Source organism: Musca autumnalis, unplaced genomic scaffold, assembly GCF_047663935.1.
Source record: "Musca autumnalis isolate F117 unplaced genomic scaffold, ASM4766393v1 scaffold_3, whole genome shotgun sequence".
Taxonomy (NCBI): Eukaryota; Metazoa; Arthropoda; class Insecta; order Diptera; family Muscidae; genus Musca; species Musca autumnalis.
The window spans coordinates 116,189,187-116,210,638 of NW_027411866.1; the positions used below are offsets into that span (position 1 = coordinate 116,189,187).

At 35.9% G+C, this 21,452-nt stretch overlaps 1 protein-coding gene across 1 annotated transcript; it reads right to left on the reverse strand.

Annotated features, from left to right (window-relative positions):
• Nucleotides 1-15,658: 15,658 nt before the first annotated feature.
• Nucleotides 15,659-16,712, reverse strand: LOC141399941 (uncharacterized). The gene is made up of 2 exons (XM_073979310.1): nucleotides 16,290-16,712; nucleotides 15,659-16,217 (listed from the first exon to the last, which is right to left on the reverse strand). The coding sequence occupies exons 1-2, from the start codon at nucleotides 16,668-16,670 to the stop codon at nucleotides 15,915-15,917; spliced, it is 684 nt and encodes a 227-aa protein (XP_073835411.1). The 5' UTR covers nucleotides 16,671-16,712; the 3' UTR covers nucleotides 15,659-15,914.
• Nucleotides 16,713-21,452: the final 4,740 nt, after the last annotated feature.

Sequence of the window (21,452 nt, forward strand, 5' to 3'; positions counted from 1 at the left end):
GATTGTTTTTTGTTGTCTTTTAAGGCCTACAGAAGGTTTCTTCAGTTTTGTTTTGGTTTCAATCTGTTTTAGACAAAACCCACCGTTCTTTCCATGGATTTGGATATTATCGATGATTTTTTCCTTCATTTCTTAATTTTGACGCCAATCTCCTCTCTTCAGGGTAATAGTGTTTATTTCGAACCATCCATCAATTAATTTTTATTTTATTTTTTCGTTTTCATGGTCCTTTTGACATTTACCCTGTTTTTGTTCAGAAAAAAATATGTTTTGTGTTTTTGCATAGTCTGTATATTCCAACAACCAACAAATATACAAAAAACACTTTAAAAACACAAAACATAGTATTTTCACAACAAAAACAGGGTAAATGTCAAAAAGGACCATAAAAACGGGACAACATCGATTAGCTGTAAATGAGAACCGTACATAAAGTTTTCTGAGCAATATTTATTGTAGAATATTTGGATGCTGAAAAATCCCATCTTGTGGTAGTGTTTCTATGGTTCAATAATGAAAGAACGAAAAGGACAAAATGTTCTACAAATCTATTGTACGTACGCAGAACTTTTGGTACTGAAAAAGGTATTTGTCCATTTGACCACCAAATTGGTTGTAATTTGGTATTCTGTGTCTCCAGAGGCTAAAAAACAATTCTAACAAAAATTATTTATATAGGTCTATGTTTTGGTATAGCCCCCATATTACGCCCCATATATAGTACGCGTCACTTAAGGATATTTAGAATGTATTAGTCCCATTTGACAATTTGTAATTTGGTATTTTGTGTGTTCCCGAGGCTAAGAAATATTTCTACCAAAAAATGTTTATATAGGTCTACGTTTTGATATAGCCCCCATAGGACGATGTCTTCCGATTTTCGATATTTTGAGAGTTCAAGCTATATAATCACACCGAAGTGGCTGAAATTTGGTTTTAAGTACTCCTTTGGGCTACAAAACTTTCCCACAGAAATTTGTTCGTATCGGTCCACGTTTTGATATACTAATAAACCTATAATTTTTTGTTTTTGTAATTTTGTTGTGGTCTTGAAAATGTGTAAAATTTTGACTTCATAAATTGCGTCTACCGTTTATTCCAAAAGAATATTTTTTGGAGCTTTATCGTCGATTTCCTCATATTCCAAGACCCTAAATTTTTGCTTCATATTTGTAGCCAATGGAAGCTCCCGGCCTTTGTTTTCAATGACAAGTAGTTTTTGTAAAAGTACCACACTTGACAAATGATTTGTGTAAATTCTTAGGGTTGTTCTATCCTGGTGAACCATTAAACTAGCATATTTTATTATATTTGTATTATAATGTTTTTCATAAAGCGAGTAAAAACAAGTAAGAAAAGTCTATAGTCGGACGAAGCCGACCATGGGATACCCTATACCACTATCCCTGGACAATCGCTCTCCACGGAACTTCTTTTCAATGATTGTGAAAATTTAATTATCAAATATCAGAGATGAATTGTATAATACTTATGACCAAAACCAAAAAGTTATCTAGCATGACAAAGACATTTTTGTAGCAGGAAAGGAAAATTTAGTTCACACAAACTAAAATGTAATGAAACCCACTTATGTAGTACTACTACGTCCGTTGTTTAACCGCTACGTTATTGAAGTTTTTACCAATTTCACAAAAAAGTTTCAGTCCATTTAACCCGCTAAGTACTATCTGATCTTCACGTTGGTTTGTACGCTTCTTCTTCATCATAAACTCAAACTTTGTTTAAAATTTTGCGGGTTATTATTTTGACCTATAGAGCGGCTACAAAATTGGTTATAATTTTGTTTTTGGTCCATTTCATTCCCTGAACAATTTTTAATGAACGGACACACATCGCTTTATCTCGTCAAGATATGAATTTTGGCATACCAAATAAGAGGTCTAGGACAAATATTTCGTGGTGTTACACAAACTTTTGGAGAGACAATATGTAGCATGGGATAAAAATGTGGTTCTCTACACGGAACCCATTATATATATATATATATATATATATATATATATATATATATATATATATAGGCAGTAGGCCCGTTATCTAGCAACCACTTTATTGCAATTTACATCAGAGGAAAGGTCAGTAGTTTTTTCCCATATGTAGGCTACTTTGCGAAATATATATGTCCTCAAGGAATTAAAATATCGACCATAAATAAAATTTTATATTTTTCATACAAAAGTAATGGTCCATTTCACCCGCTAAAGAATATCAGATCATCATTCAAAATTGTAGGCATCTTTTTCGACCTATACTCTTACCCGGTGCAAAATTTCGTGACTATTGATGTATAATTGCGACTTCTAGCGAGTTTATTATTACACTACAAACAAATAACGGAATATGTATATAAGGCTGTAACTCTGTTATCTGATCATGCACACCAATATAATTGGCATCAATTGAAAGGTCAAGCGTTCCACTTTCAAGTATATCTCACTTGTCCGCAATGTCACTTCCAGGAATTAAGATATAAGCTGTATATTAAAAATTTTTACAATTTTCACACAAAAGTTTTGGTCCATTTAACCCTCTAAATATTATCCGATCGCCATCTCAAATTGCAAGCTTCTCCTTTGTGATATACTCTTACCTTATTTCAAATTACGCGTTGATCGGACTATTATTGAGACCTACAGAGCCGCTAGAAAATTGGACAAATATTATGTTTTTGGTCCATTTCACCCGCTAAATATTTCGCGATCATCACCAATAAGAATAGGGATCTATTCTGATCTGAACCCGACCTCCATACAAAATTTCGTGACGATCGGTCCATAATTGCGGCCTGGAGCGTGTTTACAATTTATAATGGACAGACGGACGGACGGACGGACTGACGGACGGACACACATCTCAAAATCGCTTTATCTCGTCGAGATATGAAGATTGGTATACCACATTGGGGGTCTCCGACGAATATTTCGCGGTGTTACATGAATTTTTACCAAAACAAACTTATAATACCCTTTTCCACATTGTGGTATAGGGTATAAATACCGTTATAAAAATTGTGGCATTGTCGCCAGGCGATTGAGACACCTCCAAAACATGGTTTTTGAACGCTTTTACAGCATCTTCTGGCGATTGCTGCGATTTTTCGGGCTCATACGTATAGTTCCATGATTCGTCACCTGGATCTATCTTATAAACGTCTTTCGAAGCACCGCGATAGTATTTTTCGAAATTTCTTGCACCGAACAACACGGGATCCGACGAGAAAAAATCAATTTTTGTCGCCAAGTGTTCGTGCAATATCAAATGTTAGTTGATGGAATAAATGCCCAAGGATACACAACGACCGTTTTCGTACGACCCTCACGAACTTGGTTTTTTGGTGAGTGTCGGTCACGATTGAATTCATTTAACCAGTTTATCATAGTCCTATAGGATGGTGCTTTATCGACATATAAAGATTTAATTTGGTCGATGCACTCTTGCCGTGAGTATCCACGTCGAAAGTTGTGAAAAATTATCGGACGAAAATGTTCACAAGAATATTTAATTTTTTTTTGCATAAATTTAATTATACCCATAATATGGAGGGTATAATTAAATTTGTCATTCCGTTTGTAACACATCGAAATATTCATTGGAGACCCTTTAAAGTATATTCTTAAAATTCTTAGTCGATATAAACATGTCCGTCCGTCTGTTGAAATCAAGATACAACTCACAATTTTTACGATAGAGCTTTGTAATTTGTAATAGACGTTTCTATTACTCCTAGGATGTTTGGTATTGCAAATGGGCTATATCGGTCCACGTTTTGATATAGCCCCCATAGAACGGTACATCCCGATTTTCGGTATTTTGAAGGTTTTAACCTCATTATCACACCTAAATGTCTGAAATTTGCTACTTAGTCTTCGTTGGGGTTATAAAACTTTTCCCCGGAATTTTGTCGGTATAGGCCCAGGCCTCCATATAGCCCCCATAGAACGGTACCTTCCGATTTGCGGTATTTTGAAGGTTGTGGCCTCAATATTCCACCGGAATGGCTGAAATTTGGTATTTTGTTTTCATTTGGAGTATAAAACTTTCCACATGAAATTTGACGGTATGGGTCATATAGCCCCCATAGAACGGTACCACCCGTTTTTTTATTTTTTAAGGTTGTGGCCTCCATATTCCTCCGAAGAGGCTGAAATGTGGTACTTAGTCTTCGTAGGGGTTATAAAAATTATCACCGGAATTTTGTCGGTATTGGTCCACGCCTTCATATAGCTCCCATAGAACGGTACCTCCCGATTTTCGGTATTTTGAAGGTTGTGGCTTCAATATTCCACCTAAATGACTGAAATTTAGTATTAAGTCTTCATAAGGGGTATTCAACTTTCCCCTCTAAATTTTTTGGTATTGTCCACGCTATATGGGGCTACATCCCCATAGAACGGTACATCCCAATTTTCGGTTGTGGCCTCAATATTCCACTGAAATGGCTGAAATTTGGTATTTAGTCTTCGTTGGGGGTGCAGAACTGAAATTTGTAGGTATAGGTTTACGCCTTCATATTGCCTTCATAGAACTGTAGCTCCCGATTTTTTGGTATTTTACAGATTGCGGCTTCAATATTCCAACGAAGTGGCTGAAATTTGGTATTTAGTCTTGTCAGTTGGTTGCATAAAATTTTCTACCAAATTTGTCCGTACAGGTCCACGCCTTCGTATACCGGTCATAGAAGGAATTTGAAAGTTAGCCACATTGTTAGAAGGTATAACAAGTTCGGCCGGACCGAAGTTAACGCAGTTCTAACTTGTTTTTTTTTTTCAAATCACTATAAATAACACAATACATGGTCGTATGTCAAACTGTCCTGACTACGCTTAGGCCAAAAACTGTCAAACTTTCCAAAAAATTTCAAATGACGCCTGCAAACTGCGTGTTGCAAACTTTTCTAGTTCCCCTCGTATGTACATTGTACATAAATCTAATTCTAATACATATAGGCAATCTCTCTTACAAATATTGTTACTAAAGTACTTCAATTAGGTACATTCAGATATGAGAGACATTGACTGACATTTATATACATACATTCATATGTATGTTTTAACCGTAAATATTAGATAAGAACTATTCCAATAAAACGGCAGCATAAATCACGTCAGAACATTGTGAGTTGCAGACCTTTCGGCGATTGCTTTTATTGCCATGTTTTCTGAAATATTGAGAAAACTTCTGTTATCGAATTGATTAGATTTTATTGTTAATTTTTTATATAAAAAAAGCAAAAAAAAAAATACTGAAATAGACAAGATGACCCGGTAATTACAACAATATGACTCTTACGATTTAAATACAGCCGCAGAATTAAATGAATATCACCATCAGAAGGAAGAGATTTGTTATAAAATAATCTTAAAAATTTGACCACTCAGCGTTTAGGCTACAGAGCTTATATATACTTTGATTATATTATATTAAGTTTGTTTTTCCGCTTGTGACGCATTGAAATAATCAGTTGCGACCCTATAAAGTATGTATATATGTATGTATGTTCTTAATCAGGGTAAATTCTGAGTCGATCTAACCTTGCCCGTCTATTGTAGTCACGGTAGCGTCCAAAAAATTGAGCTAGAACGCAATACTTCTGCACCCGGGTGTTTTTTTTTTTGCATAGACAGGTTATGTTCGAAAATGTTTATGTATAGCCCATGTTTTGGTATAGCCCCCATATAACGGCACCACCCGATTTTAGGTATTTTGAAGTTTTCATCTATATTTGCAATCTTAATTAACTATTATTTGGCATTTGTTGTTCTCCACTGAAAGTTGTAGACATATGTAGGTCCACGTTATGGTGTAGCCCCATATAACCCGACCCGTCACTTTAAGGAATTTTGAAAGTATTAGTCACATTTGACCATTGAATTTGTTGTGTAATTTGAGATTTTGCGTTACAGAATTAAAAAAAATATTTTATAAAAAACTGTCCTTATATGTAGGTCCTCGTATGGGTATAGCCTCCACATAACGGTAACACGTATCTATTAAAGTTGTGGATATAGGTCCATATTTTATTTTTTACTTTTTTTATACCCTCCACCATAATATGGAGGGTATAATTAAATTTGTCATTCCGTTTGTAACACATCGAAATATTCATCGCAGACACTAAAAGTATATACATATATTCTTGATCAGGGTAAACTTCTAAGTCGATATAACCATGTCCGTCTGTCCGTCTGTCCGTCCGTCTGTTGAAATCAAGATGCAGCTCGCAATTTTTAAGATAGAGCTTTGTAATTTGGTATAGAAGTTTCTATTACTGCTAGGACGATTGGTATTGCAAATGGGCTATATCGATCCACGTTTTGATATAGCACCCATTGAACGGTACCACCCGATTTTCGGTATTTTGAAAGTTTAAGCTTCATTATCACACCGAAATGGCTGAAGTTTGGTACTTAGTCCCCGTTGGAGGTATAAAACTTTGCCAAAAAATTTGTCGGTATACATAGGTCCACGCCTTCATATAGGCGCCACAGAACGGTACCTATCAATATTCGATATTTTGAAGGTTTTGGCCACAATAATCCACCAAAATGGCTGAAATCTGGTATTTGTTATTAATTAAATTATTATTAAACGTTCCATATGAAATTTGTCGGTATAGGTTCACGCCTTCATATAGCTCCCATAGAACGTACCTTCCGATTTTCCGTGTTTTGAAGGTAGTGGCCTTAATATTCCTCAGAAATGGTTTAAATTTGGTACTCAGTCTTCGTTGAGGGTAAAAACTTTCCCCCAGAAACTTGTCGATACAGTTCCAAGTCTTAGTATAACCCCCATAGAACGGTGCCACCCGATTTCCGGTATTTTGAAGGTTGTGGCCTCAATATCCCACCGAAATAGCTGAAATTTGGTATTCGGTCTCCATTAGGGGTACTAAACGTTCTATATGACATTTGTCGGTATAGGTCCACTCCTTCATACAGTCCTCATAGAACGGTACCACCTGATTTCCGATATTTTGAAGGTTTTAGACTCACTATCACATCGAAATGGCTGAAATTTGGCACTTTGTCTAGGTTGGTGGTATAGAACTTTCTCTTAGAAATGTGTCGATATAGGTCCACGCATTCATATAACCCCCATAGAACGGTACCTCCCGATTTTCGGTAATTTGAAGGTTGTGGTCCCTACAGGAATTTGGTATTTAGTCTTTGTTGGAGGTAAAAGCCTTTCAGACTTAAATTCGTTGGTATGGGTCCAGGTTTCGATATAGCCCCCATTGATCGACACCACCCGATTTTCCTAATTCTGAATGTTTTGTCATCAATATATCAAAACTGAAATTTGTTATTTAGTCTTCCATGGGGTTATAAAATATTCCAGAAGAGAATTATCAGTATAGGTCCGCGCGTTCCTATATCCCCCATAGAAGCGTACCTCTTAAGTTTCGGTATTTTGTAGGTTTTACCGAAATATCGGAAATTTGGTTTTAGTCTTCTTTGAGTTAAAAACTTTTCGCCAAAAATTTGTAGGTAAAGATCGAGGTTTTGATATAGCCCCCCCTGGAACGGTACCTCCCGAACATCGGTATTTTGAAGGTTAGCCACATTGTTTTACCGAACTTGCTGAAATTTGGTATTTAGTCTTCTTCATAAACGAAAGGAAACTATTTGTTCCATTTTACTTCAATACAACTCGTGGTGCAGGTTTTTTTATCTGGCGACAACCACTTGGAATTGGGTAACTCGTATAACATTTATTTGTCACACACAAGTCTATCAGCCTCATTCCCTAGTGGAGGCTGAATTCAGCAACATTTCAGTATAGATGTTCGCCTTTGCTGCTTGCTTGAGCATCGACACAGAGAACCCTAATGTTTAAAAATTTTGTCGAATTGTAGCCAGTCTTTTATCCACCAGGGTTAAACTTGAGTCCCAATGTTTTAATGTCCGGCTAACTACAAGTCCACAGAAAAACTAATGTTATTTTCATAACAACTATAATATATTGCCCGTAGGGTAAATTAGATTCGTTCAGCCTTATCTTAATATATATTCTCTTGGGACTTACTATATTTTCATTATATTTCATGTCCATATCTTTATCCAAAAACAAAAGAAAAACAAATAGCATTTGCACAACGTTTAATAAATGATAGTGAAAGTTAATAAATCACATTTCCATGTTGACATAAATGCGTTCACCTCCCCCCTAAGGTATATAAACACCACTAATTGGGCGCCATTATCAATAGTTTCTTGGAAATTTGTTGATAATACAATATGCTGGTATTTAATTGTAAAAAATGTTTCAAGTAATACAATTCAACATTATTTTATTGCTTCTTATAAGTTTATGTTATGCTCAATATTCCGATGTTCACACATTACCGGTTTACACGTCGCCATTAACCAACAACACCAAATATCTGGCAAATCTGGAACAATATACGACATGTTTCAATCAATATGTGCAAACGGTTAACACCATTTCGGAATCATATAACTCTGCTTTAAGTCAATGTACAGAAACAGCACAACAAATCCAAGTGACAGCTGAAGAAGATGCAACTGAACCACAAAATGTCCTAACCAATAAGGTGAACATTTTTTGCACCGTACTTAGTCAATGCGATTCACCAACATTGTCATTGGAAGAAAGTCTACAATGTTATATTAATGAGGTACGTATTTCTCAAATTCATATACAAATATAAAATATTCAAAATAATATTTAATATGTTTTTAATTTTAAGGGCTTAAATGGATCAAATGTTCTATACGATGTTCTAACCACTGCCAATCAACAGTTGATGCAATTTGAGGAAATTCTTCGACAACTAATTGGTGAAAAAATCGATTGCAACACGCAAGCTAAAGATAAATATGAGGAAGATGTTGCAGCGGCATTTTTGGATTTAAGTAATTGTTTTCTGGGAACCACAGGTGTTCCAACAATAACTGCAGTCATTTGAAGTAATTACCTAAATTATGATAATAATACAATATACAAAAAAAAATAAATCAGACAAAATGCTGCAAAATATGTTACCTCAAATCGGGTGGTACAGTTATACGGAAGCTATGCCAAAACATGGGCCTATATTCACCATTTTTTATGGAGAAGTTTTTAAACACTGGGAACCATAAATTCCAAACGACATCCAATTTTGTCCCAAAAAAAATAGATAACACAAATAAGAACGGCGTTATGTTCGGCCGGGCCGAGCTTGTTATACCCTCCACCACGAGTTGTGTTGAAGTAAAATGGAACAATTAGTTTTGGTGTGTGCATTCGTTGAAATTCGACGACACATACTAGTGGAAGAGGTTTGAATTGTTTTCGCAGACACTTTCGTCGGAGTTGTGTGAGGTTGCCAAGGAAAAACTTCTCATTGAACTTTTTTCTTTGCTTACCTTTATACTTCGAGCTGACGATTGATGTTTGAGTATAAAAAGTTTCTTGTTGAAGAAGTTATTGAAAAATAACTTCGGTGGAGAATATCCACAAACAAGAAATAAGGGAACTGATGAGATCCAGTGGCGTGGATCGAAACTATAGTATTCCCTGTCTAACCCCTTGGCGAACAATGCCACATCTTTTCCACTAATAAACTAGTTGTTTTAAAATATTAAAACAACAACAATGCGATTAAGCCAGACTCTTTTGAAAAAACAAAATTGCAAACGCTATCCCAATAAAAAACGACACAATGTTTACAATTAGTTTCCTTTCTTTTATGAAGAAGACTAAATACAAAATTTCAGCCTTTTCGGTCTCTTATTGTGGCCACAACCTTCAAAATACTGAAAATCTGGAGGTACGTTCTATGGGGCGTGGGGCGAAGGCGTGGACCTATACCGACAAAGTTCATATACCGGAATTGGGGAGATACCGTTTTATAGGGGCTATATGAAGATGTTGACCTATACCAACAAAGTTCATATACCGGAAAACGGAAGGTACCGTTTATGGGGGGTGGAAAATGGAAGCCACAACTTTCAAAATACAGAAAATTGGGAGGTGCCTTTCTATGGGGGCTATATAAAGGCGTGTACCTATACCCAAAAATTTCAGGTGGAAAGTTTTTTACCCCCACCGAAGACTAAATACCAAATTTAGCCATTTCGGTGGAATATTGAGGCCACAACAATCCAAATACCGAAAACTGGGAAGTACCGTTCTGTGGGGGATATATGAAGGTGCAGACCTGTACCGACAAGTTTAGGGGGGAAGTTGAATACTCCCAACGAAATTTCAGCCATTTCGGTGAAATATTGTGGCCACAACCTTCAAAATACCGGAAATTGGGAGGTACCGTTCTATGGGGGCTATACCAAGGTATAGGCATATGTCAAGGGAGATGTTTTCTGACCACAAAAATGTCAAGTTACGGATAGTTCGGTAAAAAATACCTAAAATACGGAGGTACAGTGGAATATATTTTTTCTGGAGTTCGGACAAAAACATGGACCAGCGTTGACAAGTTTTGGTGGAGAAATTTTGGCACCACTGGGAGCGTCCAATGGCAAATTACAGCTAGTGCGGTCAAAAATGTAGGTAACATTTTCAAAATGCCGAAATGTGCTATATAAGTCCACGTTTTGGAATAGCTCCCATACAAAGTGACTCGGAAGGTATTAGTCCCAATTGACCACCAACTTTCCTGAAATTTGGTATTTTGTATTTCCAGATGATAAAGATCATTTCTACCAAAAATTGTTGTATATGACCACGTTTTGATATAGCCCCCATATAGCGGTACCGACAGATTTCAGCTTTATTGAACACTAGCAGACCCCGGTCCGCGTTGCTGGCCCGTCGTAATGAGTTTTAATGACAACTTTTTATGGACTTTATGCTTGACAATTCAAAAATAGGTATTTTTCTCATTTCTTCGGTCCATTGTCAAGCCGAGGAGGATTTTAAATTTATCAACCGATTTTGTCTGTAAGCTTTCTTTTCTCTTACGGATTTGTCGGATTGTTTCGTCCATTAATGCTGTTTAGGATTTATTATCGTCCATATCACATGTCTTTACCTTAAAAGTTAAAAAATGGTTAAATCGAATTCTACCGCTTATTGAGACATACATACTCGTAATGTTCTAATTCTACCGCTTATTGAGACATACATACTCGTAATGTTTTAGTTTATCATGGCTGATAGACCGTTGAACCTCACCATTTAAGGGAATTTATAAATGTATCGTTTTTCTTGATCGGGGGCGCAACCACCGTTGTCTCGAAAATTAATTTGCAAGCCGATGCACTCATAAGTTTAGCAAATATGGCGATTATAAAACAATAGGCTCCCGAAATTCGTCTACAAATATATAGCATTTTGAACATTGGAAAAATAATGTATTGAAAAGAGTGGGCGTGGTCATCAGTTTTCAAGGTATAACATATTTAGAAAAGTGGGAGTGATCCGATATTTTGGCTCCAAATATATACCTAGGGTACACACAACCCATTGCCACCCAAAATTTATGCTAAAGTCGATATAATCATAAGTTTGGCTTATACATATTGCGTTTAAACGAAGGGTGTGGGGAAGGTACATCACAAATTTGCACACACAAAACAATCAATGATTCAGTTAGCTACAATCGTTCAGTAAATCAATGGCTCATATGGTTCATCTCGTTCTTTTAGCTTCTCTGGTTCTTTTTGCTTCTTTCGTTCATATTCAAAACAATCATCACCACCATTTTTTGCACACAGACAAACTCACAAAAGCTGCGTCAGCGCTACCATCACAAATTTGCCCACACACAAAACAATCAACGATTCAGTTAGTTCCTCTCTGTCATTTTATTCGAGCCAATGAATGAAATGAAAGAGAGGACCGTTTCGTTTGAACGAAAAAGAGCCAACGAACGAAGTGAACGACCCGGATCTTTTTGGTGAACGGAATGCAAAAGATCGATCCGCTCAATGAAAAAATAGGGTAAAGGGGAAGTTCCCCGCCCCTTCCGAAATTCAACAAAACATGTAGCCTCTTTTCACCGGGGGCCCACGCTGTACATTCCCTGACAATTTCAGGAAAATCAGTCTAGTAGTTTTTGTTGAAAAGATTAAAATTGAAAATTGAAAAAAGTTGGCGTAAAAGTGAGCGTGGTCAAATTTGGGTTATGACGAACATTAAAAAAAAGACGATTTTAGCTACATTTCCAGACCGAGTTAGCTTTGAAATCTAGGCTTCCTAGTGGTCAAAAACCTTATCTACAAAAAATTGTGCATAAAAAATTGTGAATATAGGTCCACGCTTTGGTATAGCCCCTACATATATACCACCAATACCTGATTTCAGGTATATTAAATTTTTTTTCCACCTTTACCCCCTGTTTTTGTAACTATTTTTTGTTCGTTCGTCTATATTCGTAATAATTTGGGCATCCATAGCTCAGCCCCTAGATGATATACAGATCTAATTCTTCGTAGACTCGTTCTATATATAGTTAAGAATTCCTCATTCAAAAATCAGCGTTCCACATTTGCGCTAAGGCAAAATTTGACAATTCGTGTGAGAACATAAATTTTTTTACAAAAACAGGGGGTTAAATTCTCTTTAATTATACCCTCCACCATAATAATATGGGGGGTATAATTAAATTTATCATTGCGTTTGTAACACATCGAAATATTCTTCGGAGACCCTATAAAGTATATATGTATATATATATTTGATCAGCATAAAATTCTAAGTCGAAACAGCAATGTCCGTCTGTCCGTCACTATGTCCGTTCGTCTGTTAAAACCGACATAGAGCTCGATAATTTAAGAGAGGTTTAAAATTTGGTATAGAAGTTTATATTACAACTAGGATGTTTGGTATTAAAAATGGGTTACATCGGTCCACGTTTTGATATAGCCCCCACGGAACGTTACCTCCATATTTTCGGTATTTTAAAGGTTTTAGCCTTATTATCACACCGAAATGACTGAAATATAGTATTTAGCATTCGTTAGGGGTATAAAACTTTCCACATGAAATATTTCGGTATAGGTTCCCGTCTTTATATAGCCCCATAGAACGGTACTTCCCGATTTTCGTTATTTTCAAGGTTTTAGCCTCAATATCCCACCGAAGTATCTGAAATTTAGTATTTAGTTTTCGTTGGGGGTACAAAACTTTCTACCTGGAATTTGTCGGTATAGATCCACGCCTTCATATAGCTCCCATAGGGCGGTACCTCCCGATTTTCGGTATTTTTAAAGTTTTAGCTCCAATATCACACCGAAATGACTGAGATTTGGTATTTAGTCTGCGCAGCAGATATAAAACTTTCCACCTGATATTTGTCGGTATAGGTCAACGTCTTCATATAGCCCCCATAACACGGTACCCCCGATTTTCGGCATATATTTTCAAGGTTTTGGCCTCAATATACCGATATCTCCCGATTTTCGATATTTTGCAGGTTGGGGCATCACTATCACACCGAAATTGCTAAAAAATAGTATTTACAATTACAATTTGTCGGTATATGTCCAAGTCTTCATATAGCCCCCATAGAACGGCACCTTCCGATTTTCGGTATTTTGAAGTTTGTGGCCTCAATATCCCACCGAAATGAATACAATTTGGTATTTAGTCTTCGTAGGGAAATTTGTCGGTATAGGTCCACGTCTTCATATAGCCCCCATAGAACGGTACCTCCCGATTTTCGGTATTTTGAAGGTTGTGGCCTTAATATCCCACCGAAATGGCTGACATTTGGTATTTAGTCTTCGAAGCGGATATACAACTTTCCACCACGTTTTCATATAGCCCCCATAGAACGGTACCTCCCGATTTTCGGTATTTTTAAAGTTGTGGCTTCAATATCCCACCGACAGTCTTCGTAGGGGGTATTAAACTTTCAACCAGAAATTTGTCGCGTCGTCAAATAGTCCCCTTAGAACGGTACCCTCCGATTTTCGGTTTCTTAAAACTTTTAGCCACATTATCAATTGAAATAACCAAAATTTGGTATTTAGTCTTCGCTAAAGTTGCAAGACATTTGTACAGGTTGTGACTGCAGAATGTTTTAACCACTATTTAACATAAAAACTGTATTCAAATAACTTTGGCTTAGAACTATTTAGGCTATGAGTTTCGAGTTGGAAAATTCCAAAACTTTCAGTAAAAATACTATATTCCAAATTTGAAACTCCATTTCATTTCGAAAAGTTGAACTGGAAAGACCATCAAATAAATAAAAATAAAAAAATATAAAAAGGAAAATTTTGGAAATTTCTTATCTATCCTTTTAAAAAGGAAAATATTAAAGGACCCGAAGGAATTTTATATTATAAGAATTTTGTCTCGGCTGCTGATTCCGTACCGAATCGGCGAATCCGAAGATCAACTAACACCGACAATCGCTGGAAAATATTTTATTTACATTGCCGCAAAGCATCCTTGATACAGACATTTGGTTTCTGAAAACGTTATCATCAACTAATTTAAAAGGAAACCGTCAATTTTGAAATACGTCCAATAAGAATTTAAAAAGTTTAAAAATTTGGATTAAAATTAAAATTTTTTGAACCGGATTAGAACAATTTTTAATCAATCAGCCGCAACAATAGAAAATAGGCTATCTTAAGGAAGAGGAAGTAACATCTACGTCGGCAACTCCTTAAGGAGTATGCTCCTTGGAACAATCTTCATATAATCATGAATTAAACTCAATTGGCCATTATACAACAATTTGCCAGCCACCGCAATTTAACGAAATAATCTTTTTTGGGCCATGGAGTTCCAGATTTTTATGTTTTAATTTGTAGGATACATAAGGATTGAGCTAAGCATTCATAATCACATTTCTATAACAGCAGCCAGATTTGCCTATTAAGTAACCCCAAGTCAACAGGCCTGATGACATCGCGGGAGTAAAATGGTGAGTTTTCCTTTTCAATCATTATGTCTGCATTAGCTCAACTAATTTTAACTTAGACCAAACATTTTTTTTTTTTTGGTTGAGATAAATATTTTATAAAAAGGATATAGTCCTAATTTTCCTCATTTTTTTACCATTAAACAATATTCACACATTGATAAAACCATATTTAATTAGATCGTGTTTCATGAATCTTTATATTAATTCTTATTATAATTTTCATAATTTGTAAATAAAATTATAATGAATTATTAAATTTAGCCAGCTATTATTTGCGAAAGGTGAAGGACTGTAAGTAAGAGGTCAATAGGGCTGAAAATAACTCAGCATGGCAGGGAGGGTACGCTGAGCAGTGAATTAACATCTATCACTGCTACAAATTAGTAACATCATCATCTTCTTTCTATCACCCCTACTCTTTTTCCCTTTTCCTTTCATTGTTTCCCCTTCTGTTGTCCTATTTCATCTATTCTTTCCATTTCTATTCTACCTATACAAAGAGCTACCTTATTTTAACTTTTGTGTATACGAAACCGTGTCTACTTCCAAAGGGAAAGAACTGCCCCAAGACTGAGCACGGCCGGGGCAAGGAGGTAGCCACTCCTGGAGGAAGTAGGGTCCGCGTGGTGGTTCGTTACATAAATTAAATGGCGCCCAACGTGGGCGTCGTTACAAGGTTCAAAACACTCCTGGAAAAAAAATCAAACAGTATAAGTTCACGTTTTGGTATAGGACCCATATAATAGTAACCAACATTTAAGGTTTTTTGAAGATTTTAGTCAAATTTTTCTACCGATTTGGTCGCTAATTAGATTTTTGTGTTCCCTGAACATGAAAAACTTACTCGCAAACAAACTGTCAGGTTTAAGTCTAGCTGGTATTGCCCAGTATTATGTATTTCGAGGTTTTTTTTTTTTTTTTTTTTGTCAAATTGTCGATCCGAGATTGCTGTAGTTTAATATTGTGTGTTGAAGTCGCAATTTTTGGTTGATAATGCAGTTATGTATTTCCGATTAGCGCTTCTCAGAAAATAGACATTTTATCAGCTTTAGACAATATAAAGAACTTTTAACACATAGCAATAAAACAACAAAATTAGATCAACAAGCACGAAGTTTATATTCCATTTGTGGGCACCATTATGTCCGGGTGGTGGTGCAGTTGATTGGCCATAAATACAGCTAATAAATTCGTCATAAACATCAGCTGAATCACTTTCGTATTTCAAGCGATTTTCTGCAATACAAGTCCCTTCTTGGCTATCAATTTCTTGTAGTTGTTCCTTCAATTTTGCGGAGTTCATGATGGCATCATAAGAGAGTGATCGTATGGCTTTAGAACCATCGTAACTCTGTAATTGAATATCACATTTTTGTTGTCAAATTAAATTCACGAAACAATGAATGAACACTATTGAACCCACCTTATCTACATAGCACTGCAACTGTAATAAAGCTCCTTCTGCATTTTTACAATGATCAATTGCACCACATGTCTCATCAACCTGTTGCGCTAACTCGGCTTGAGTCTCGAAAAATTCTGTTTCAATAGTAGCACGTGCCTTAGCTGCTGTATGAGCACACACGGCATTATTCACTTCAAATTCACGTGTTATATTTTCACTAGTTGCCACATAATAATCCGAACAGGCTTTCCATCTTTCTGGATTAATTTGTACAAAACTTGTTGATTTTGCCTGAAAACTTTCTAGCCTTAAATTATCCAAGGGATTTTCGGAATGACCAAATGCGAAAGGCAGCCAGGCGATTACTGTGCAAATTTTAAATAAATATTGCAACGACATATTTCTGAAAAACTGTATTTTCTTTGTCGTCTTCACTGTTGTGTTGGCTCGGAGCATTCGAAATAAAATACAACAAATTCTATATTTCAATGGAGCCCCCCAGTTCGATGGCACAATATAATACAAATTCGGAAATACTTTGAAAGCAAAATAAAATTTATTGGCGTTGTAAATAAAATCGCATGCAGTTAGATATTTTTTTATTTATTTTTAAAAGCAGTTCACAAAAGGGGAATGTACATGCTAACGGGATCGACGATTAGAAACAAAATTTCTTCAGTATTATCACAATTTTTTGACATAGACCCTTATATTAATGGAACAGTTTCATTATCGATAATTTGCTATTGCTAGACAATATGTGTGCTTTAACTGCTACGTGCATTTTATCCCTTTGGTAGGTACCTACGCTTAAGTGGCTTATACAGTGGGTGCCACTGAAAATGATGCAACCTGAAATTAAAAGTGTAATCGTTGATAACTTCGAAACGAGTAGATATTTTTTAACAATACAAAATATATGGTCTGTTCCAGAACTATTTTTTCGATAACATAAAGGAAATATTCTTATCGTAGTAAAATATTGTAGATTCTGGTAGGTTTTGGAACATAGCAATAATTTTGTAGGCCGAAAAGTTGTCTTTAAGATGGCATAGAAAAATAGTTCATTTACAGTATACTTCTACTAAAATTTTACCGGAAAACAAAAAGTGGACATTTTTAAATTGAGCATTGAAAATCATGCACTACAATAATCGATTAATTATTTCCAAATTGTTGGCTTTTTATGCCATTTTAGTAATCAGAATGGTAGAATAATTGGTTCCCTATCGTTTCCGTAGTTTTGTGATTGATTCCGACAGAAAGACGTAATTTTGGCATGATCGTAATTATTGTCCTTTTATAGGCAATTTGGCTAGAAATTTCTAGTTTTTGAAGTTATTTTCCAACAAAAAATCATTAGCGGTGTTATGTATAGAGTACACACAGAAAAATAAATGCAGCAAACAAATAAAATGTTTGGGTGCAAACAAATAATATGTTGGATCCAAACATATTATATGTTTGCAAGAGTCACTAACCTAACATATGTTTGGATCCAGACATATGATAGGGACTGTTGCAAACAAAAAATATTTGGATCCAAACATATTATTTGTTTGCTGCACATTTTTTCTCCGTGTACGTATAAATAATTTAATTATATATGGAAAGTCCCGTATCAGCAAGGCTTGACCCATATTAGACTAACCTTCAGAGATAAAAATCACGCATAGAACGAAAGTTTTTGCTCTTTTCTTTGAAATTCGTTTTTAGAAATATTGTTAAAAATGTCGTGATCATGTTTGCTTTTAAAAACAAAAATGTCAACACCCATTGTGCATTTAAGCCCAATTAATCTACTCCCTTCGACGAGTTTTATGGGATAACTCCAATTCCTTTTTTTTTTTTTTTGGTGCGCGTTATTTCAAGGTATGTAGTATTTTTGAGGGCATTGCCTGGTGTAACATTCATAGTTTCGTTGAAAACTTCCCAGGTGTAAGCACCTTCCATTTAAAGTTGGTTCAAGAGCACCGTGTACTTTTTAGCCTACAAAATTGTATTTTGAATTGTTAAAAAATCTCTACTCGTTTCGAAGCTATCAAAGATTAGTCCCGGTCCACACTAGAGTGATTTCATTGAAAAAATTTACGCGTTCTTAGTTCGAGTTCGAGTTCTACACTAAGTTAATGTTACGAGATTGCTGTAATGGGCAACTCGATCTGAGAACGCATAATTTCATTAAATTATTTCATTGAAATCACTCTAGTGTGGACCGGGACTTACATTTTTTATTTCATGTTGCATCACTTTCAGTGACACCCACTGTAGTTACATATGTCATTTAGATTGTCAGACAAGTGATAATGGGGTAGTGCTAATCACATTCTAATGTGTTTGTTGTGTGTGACAATGCAATACAAATTGCTATGTTATTATTAGAAGGTTATGTTACAACAAATTAAGTGACAAATAGTATCGGGCGAAAATAGAGATCATATCACTTAAAACGACCTGATTACAAGAGAATGGGCTTTTGACAAAAACAGAGGTGCTACCTTAACAAAAATAAACAACAAGTGAAAACGGCGGTAAGTTCGGCAGGCCTGAATTTTTTATGCCCTACACCAGCGTTAGACAAAGGGTGCACGCACGCTCTTTGGGAGCGTAAATTTATTCACGTATACAAGATGTGGAGAGAACAAAATAATTTAGTCTCAGCTGAGCAGTCATTGAAGAAGGTTGTACGTCGCTTGTTTTGTTTTTTGTGTATGCGTCCCCTTAGCGAAATGACTATTAAGCATGCAAACAACGAAATATGCGTTGGTATGGGCTACCATTATATATTGAAACCAAATTTCTCTTGGATAATGGGGTTTAAATTTAACAAGTAAAAAAGCGTTAAGTCCCGCCGGTCCGAACTTTGTATACCATCCAACATGAAACACAAATTATTTAGTTTTCCTTCCGGTCCACAAATTTAAATAGAGATATTTTGTGACCACAGAAACCCAAATGTATCAAAAAAATCTTTATATGGGGGCAATACCAAAACATGGGCTGTGTTGACAAGTTTTGGTGGAGAAGTTTTGTGACCACTGGGAACCTCAAATGTCAAATAACAGGTAGTTCGGTAAAGAAGTAGTTAAAATGTTCGAAATACCTATAATAGGAAAGTATCGTTATATGGGGACAATAAGGCAATACAATATCGACACCTCCAAATAATAGTATGCTAAGTCTAAAAAGCGAGTTTTTCAGGAGAAGCTCTCAAAGTTTGAAAATTTTTTTGAACTTCAGTACTATGCTAAGTCAATATTTATTTATAACTTCTGTTCGGATTGACCGATCATTACCAAAATTAGACAGAATTTAAGTTAAAGGACGTTCGACACCTCCAAATAATAGTTTGCTAATTCTGAAAAGCGAGTTTTGCAGGACAAGCTCTAAAAGTTTGAAAATTTTTTTGACCTTCAGAACTATGCTAAGTAAATATTTGTTTATAACTTCTGTTCGGATTGTCCGATCATTACCAAATTGTTTGGAGGCGTCGATATGTGGATACGTTTTGTGACCACTGAGATCCTCAAATGGCAAATTACAGCTAATTCGGTTAGTTCGGGGGCTATACAAAAACATGAACTATATTAACAATTTTTGGTGGAGATGTTTTATGGGTTCTTGAAACCTCAAATGTTAAATTACAGGTAGTTCGGTGACAAAATACCGAAATCGGGAGGTACCGTTATATGGGGCTATACCGAAACATGGACCTATGTTGAAAGTCTCAAACGTCAAATTTTTGGTACTTCTGTCAAAAGAGGTAGGTAAAATCGTCAAAATACCGAAAATCGGGAGGTACCGTTATATGGGGACTATACCATAACAGGGATTTGTGTTGACAATTTTTAGTGGAGAAGTTTTGTGACCTCTGGGAATCTCAAACGCCAAATTACATGTAGTTCGAAAACGTTTTGCTAAAACCCTTGAAGCACCGGAAACAGGAAGGTACCGGTATATGGGGGCTATACCGAAACAGGGATTTATGTTGACAATTTTTTGTGGAGATGTTTTGTGACCGCTGGGAACCCCAAATTTTAAATTGCAGGTAGTTCGGTGCAAAACTAAAGCTAAAATCCTCTAATCGTCCTACACCGAGACATGCACCTAAGTTTACAATTTTTGTTGGAAATGTTTTGTGACCACTGGGAACCACAAATGTTAAATTACAGGTAGTTCTGCCAAAAACTTTAGCTAAAACCCTCAAAATACTGAAAATCGGTGCAAAAATATAGCGTTTTAGCTCAGTTATGTATACTTTATAGGGTCGATAATTATTATTTCAATGCGTTACAAATGGAAAAGCAAAGTTAATATACCCTCCATACTATGGTGTAGAATATAAAAATTCCAAAAATCGTGTGATGCTATTCTATAGAGTATACGCGTAAACCTATATCGACAATGCGGTGCAGAAATATTTTATAAATGCAACAGAGACTAATTTAATTACCATACACTAGCCATTTCGGTTGAACAATGTGGCTGGAAACTTCAAAATAACGAAAATCGCGAAATACCGTTCTATGGGGGTATATAAAAACGTGGACTTGTATCTCTGCTGGAATCTTTTATCATCCAACGAAGACTTAATGCCAAATGTCAGCTGTTTCGGTTGGTTAATATGGCTAAAACGCCAAAATTTCCCCAAATCGAATCGAGAGGTACCGTTCTTTGGGGGCCATATCAAAACTTGGACTTATACCGACAATTCTCTGTAGAAATATTTGCTTACCCCCAACGAAAACTAAATGTTTACCAAACTTCAGTTACTTCGGTTGGATAACCGAAAATAGGAAGGTACTGTTCTACGGGGGTAACCCATAACGTGGACCTGCACAAACCAGTCTATGCGGGAATTTTTTATTCTCTTGTTCTTCTTCACCATTTGACACGTGAGCTGTCCATGGGAGTTTAAGAATTCTACGATATATCCACATTTCGTATGCTTCTAATCGCTTGACATCCGCTGTTTTTAGAGTCCATACTTCCACTGCGTATAACAGTACTGGCCATATGTAGGCTTTTATGAACCTTGTCTTTGTTGTGATGTTAATATCATGACTTGTCAAAACTTTGTTTATATTTGTGAAAGGCGTCTCTTGCCATTTCTTTTCATTTATTTGGAGTTATCCCACTGATCATTTATTGAGAACCCGAGATATTTAAAGCTCGACACTC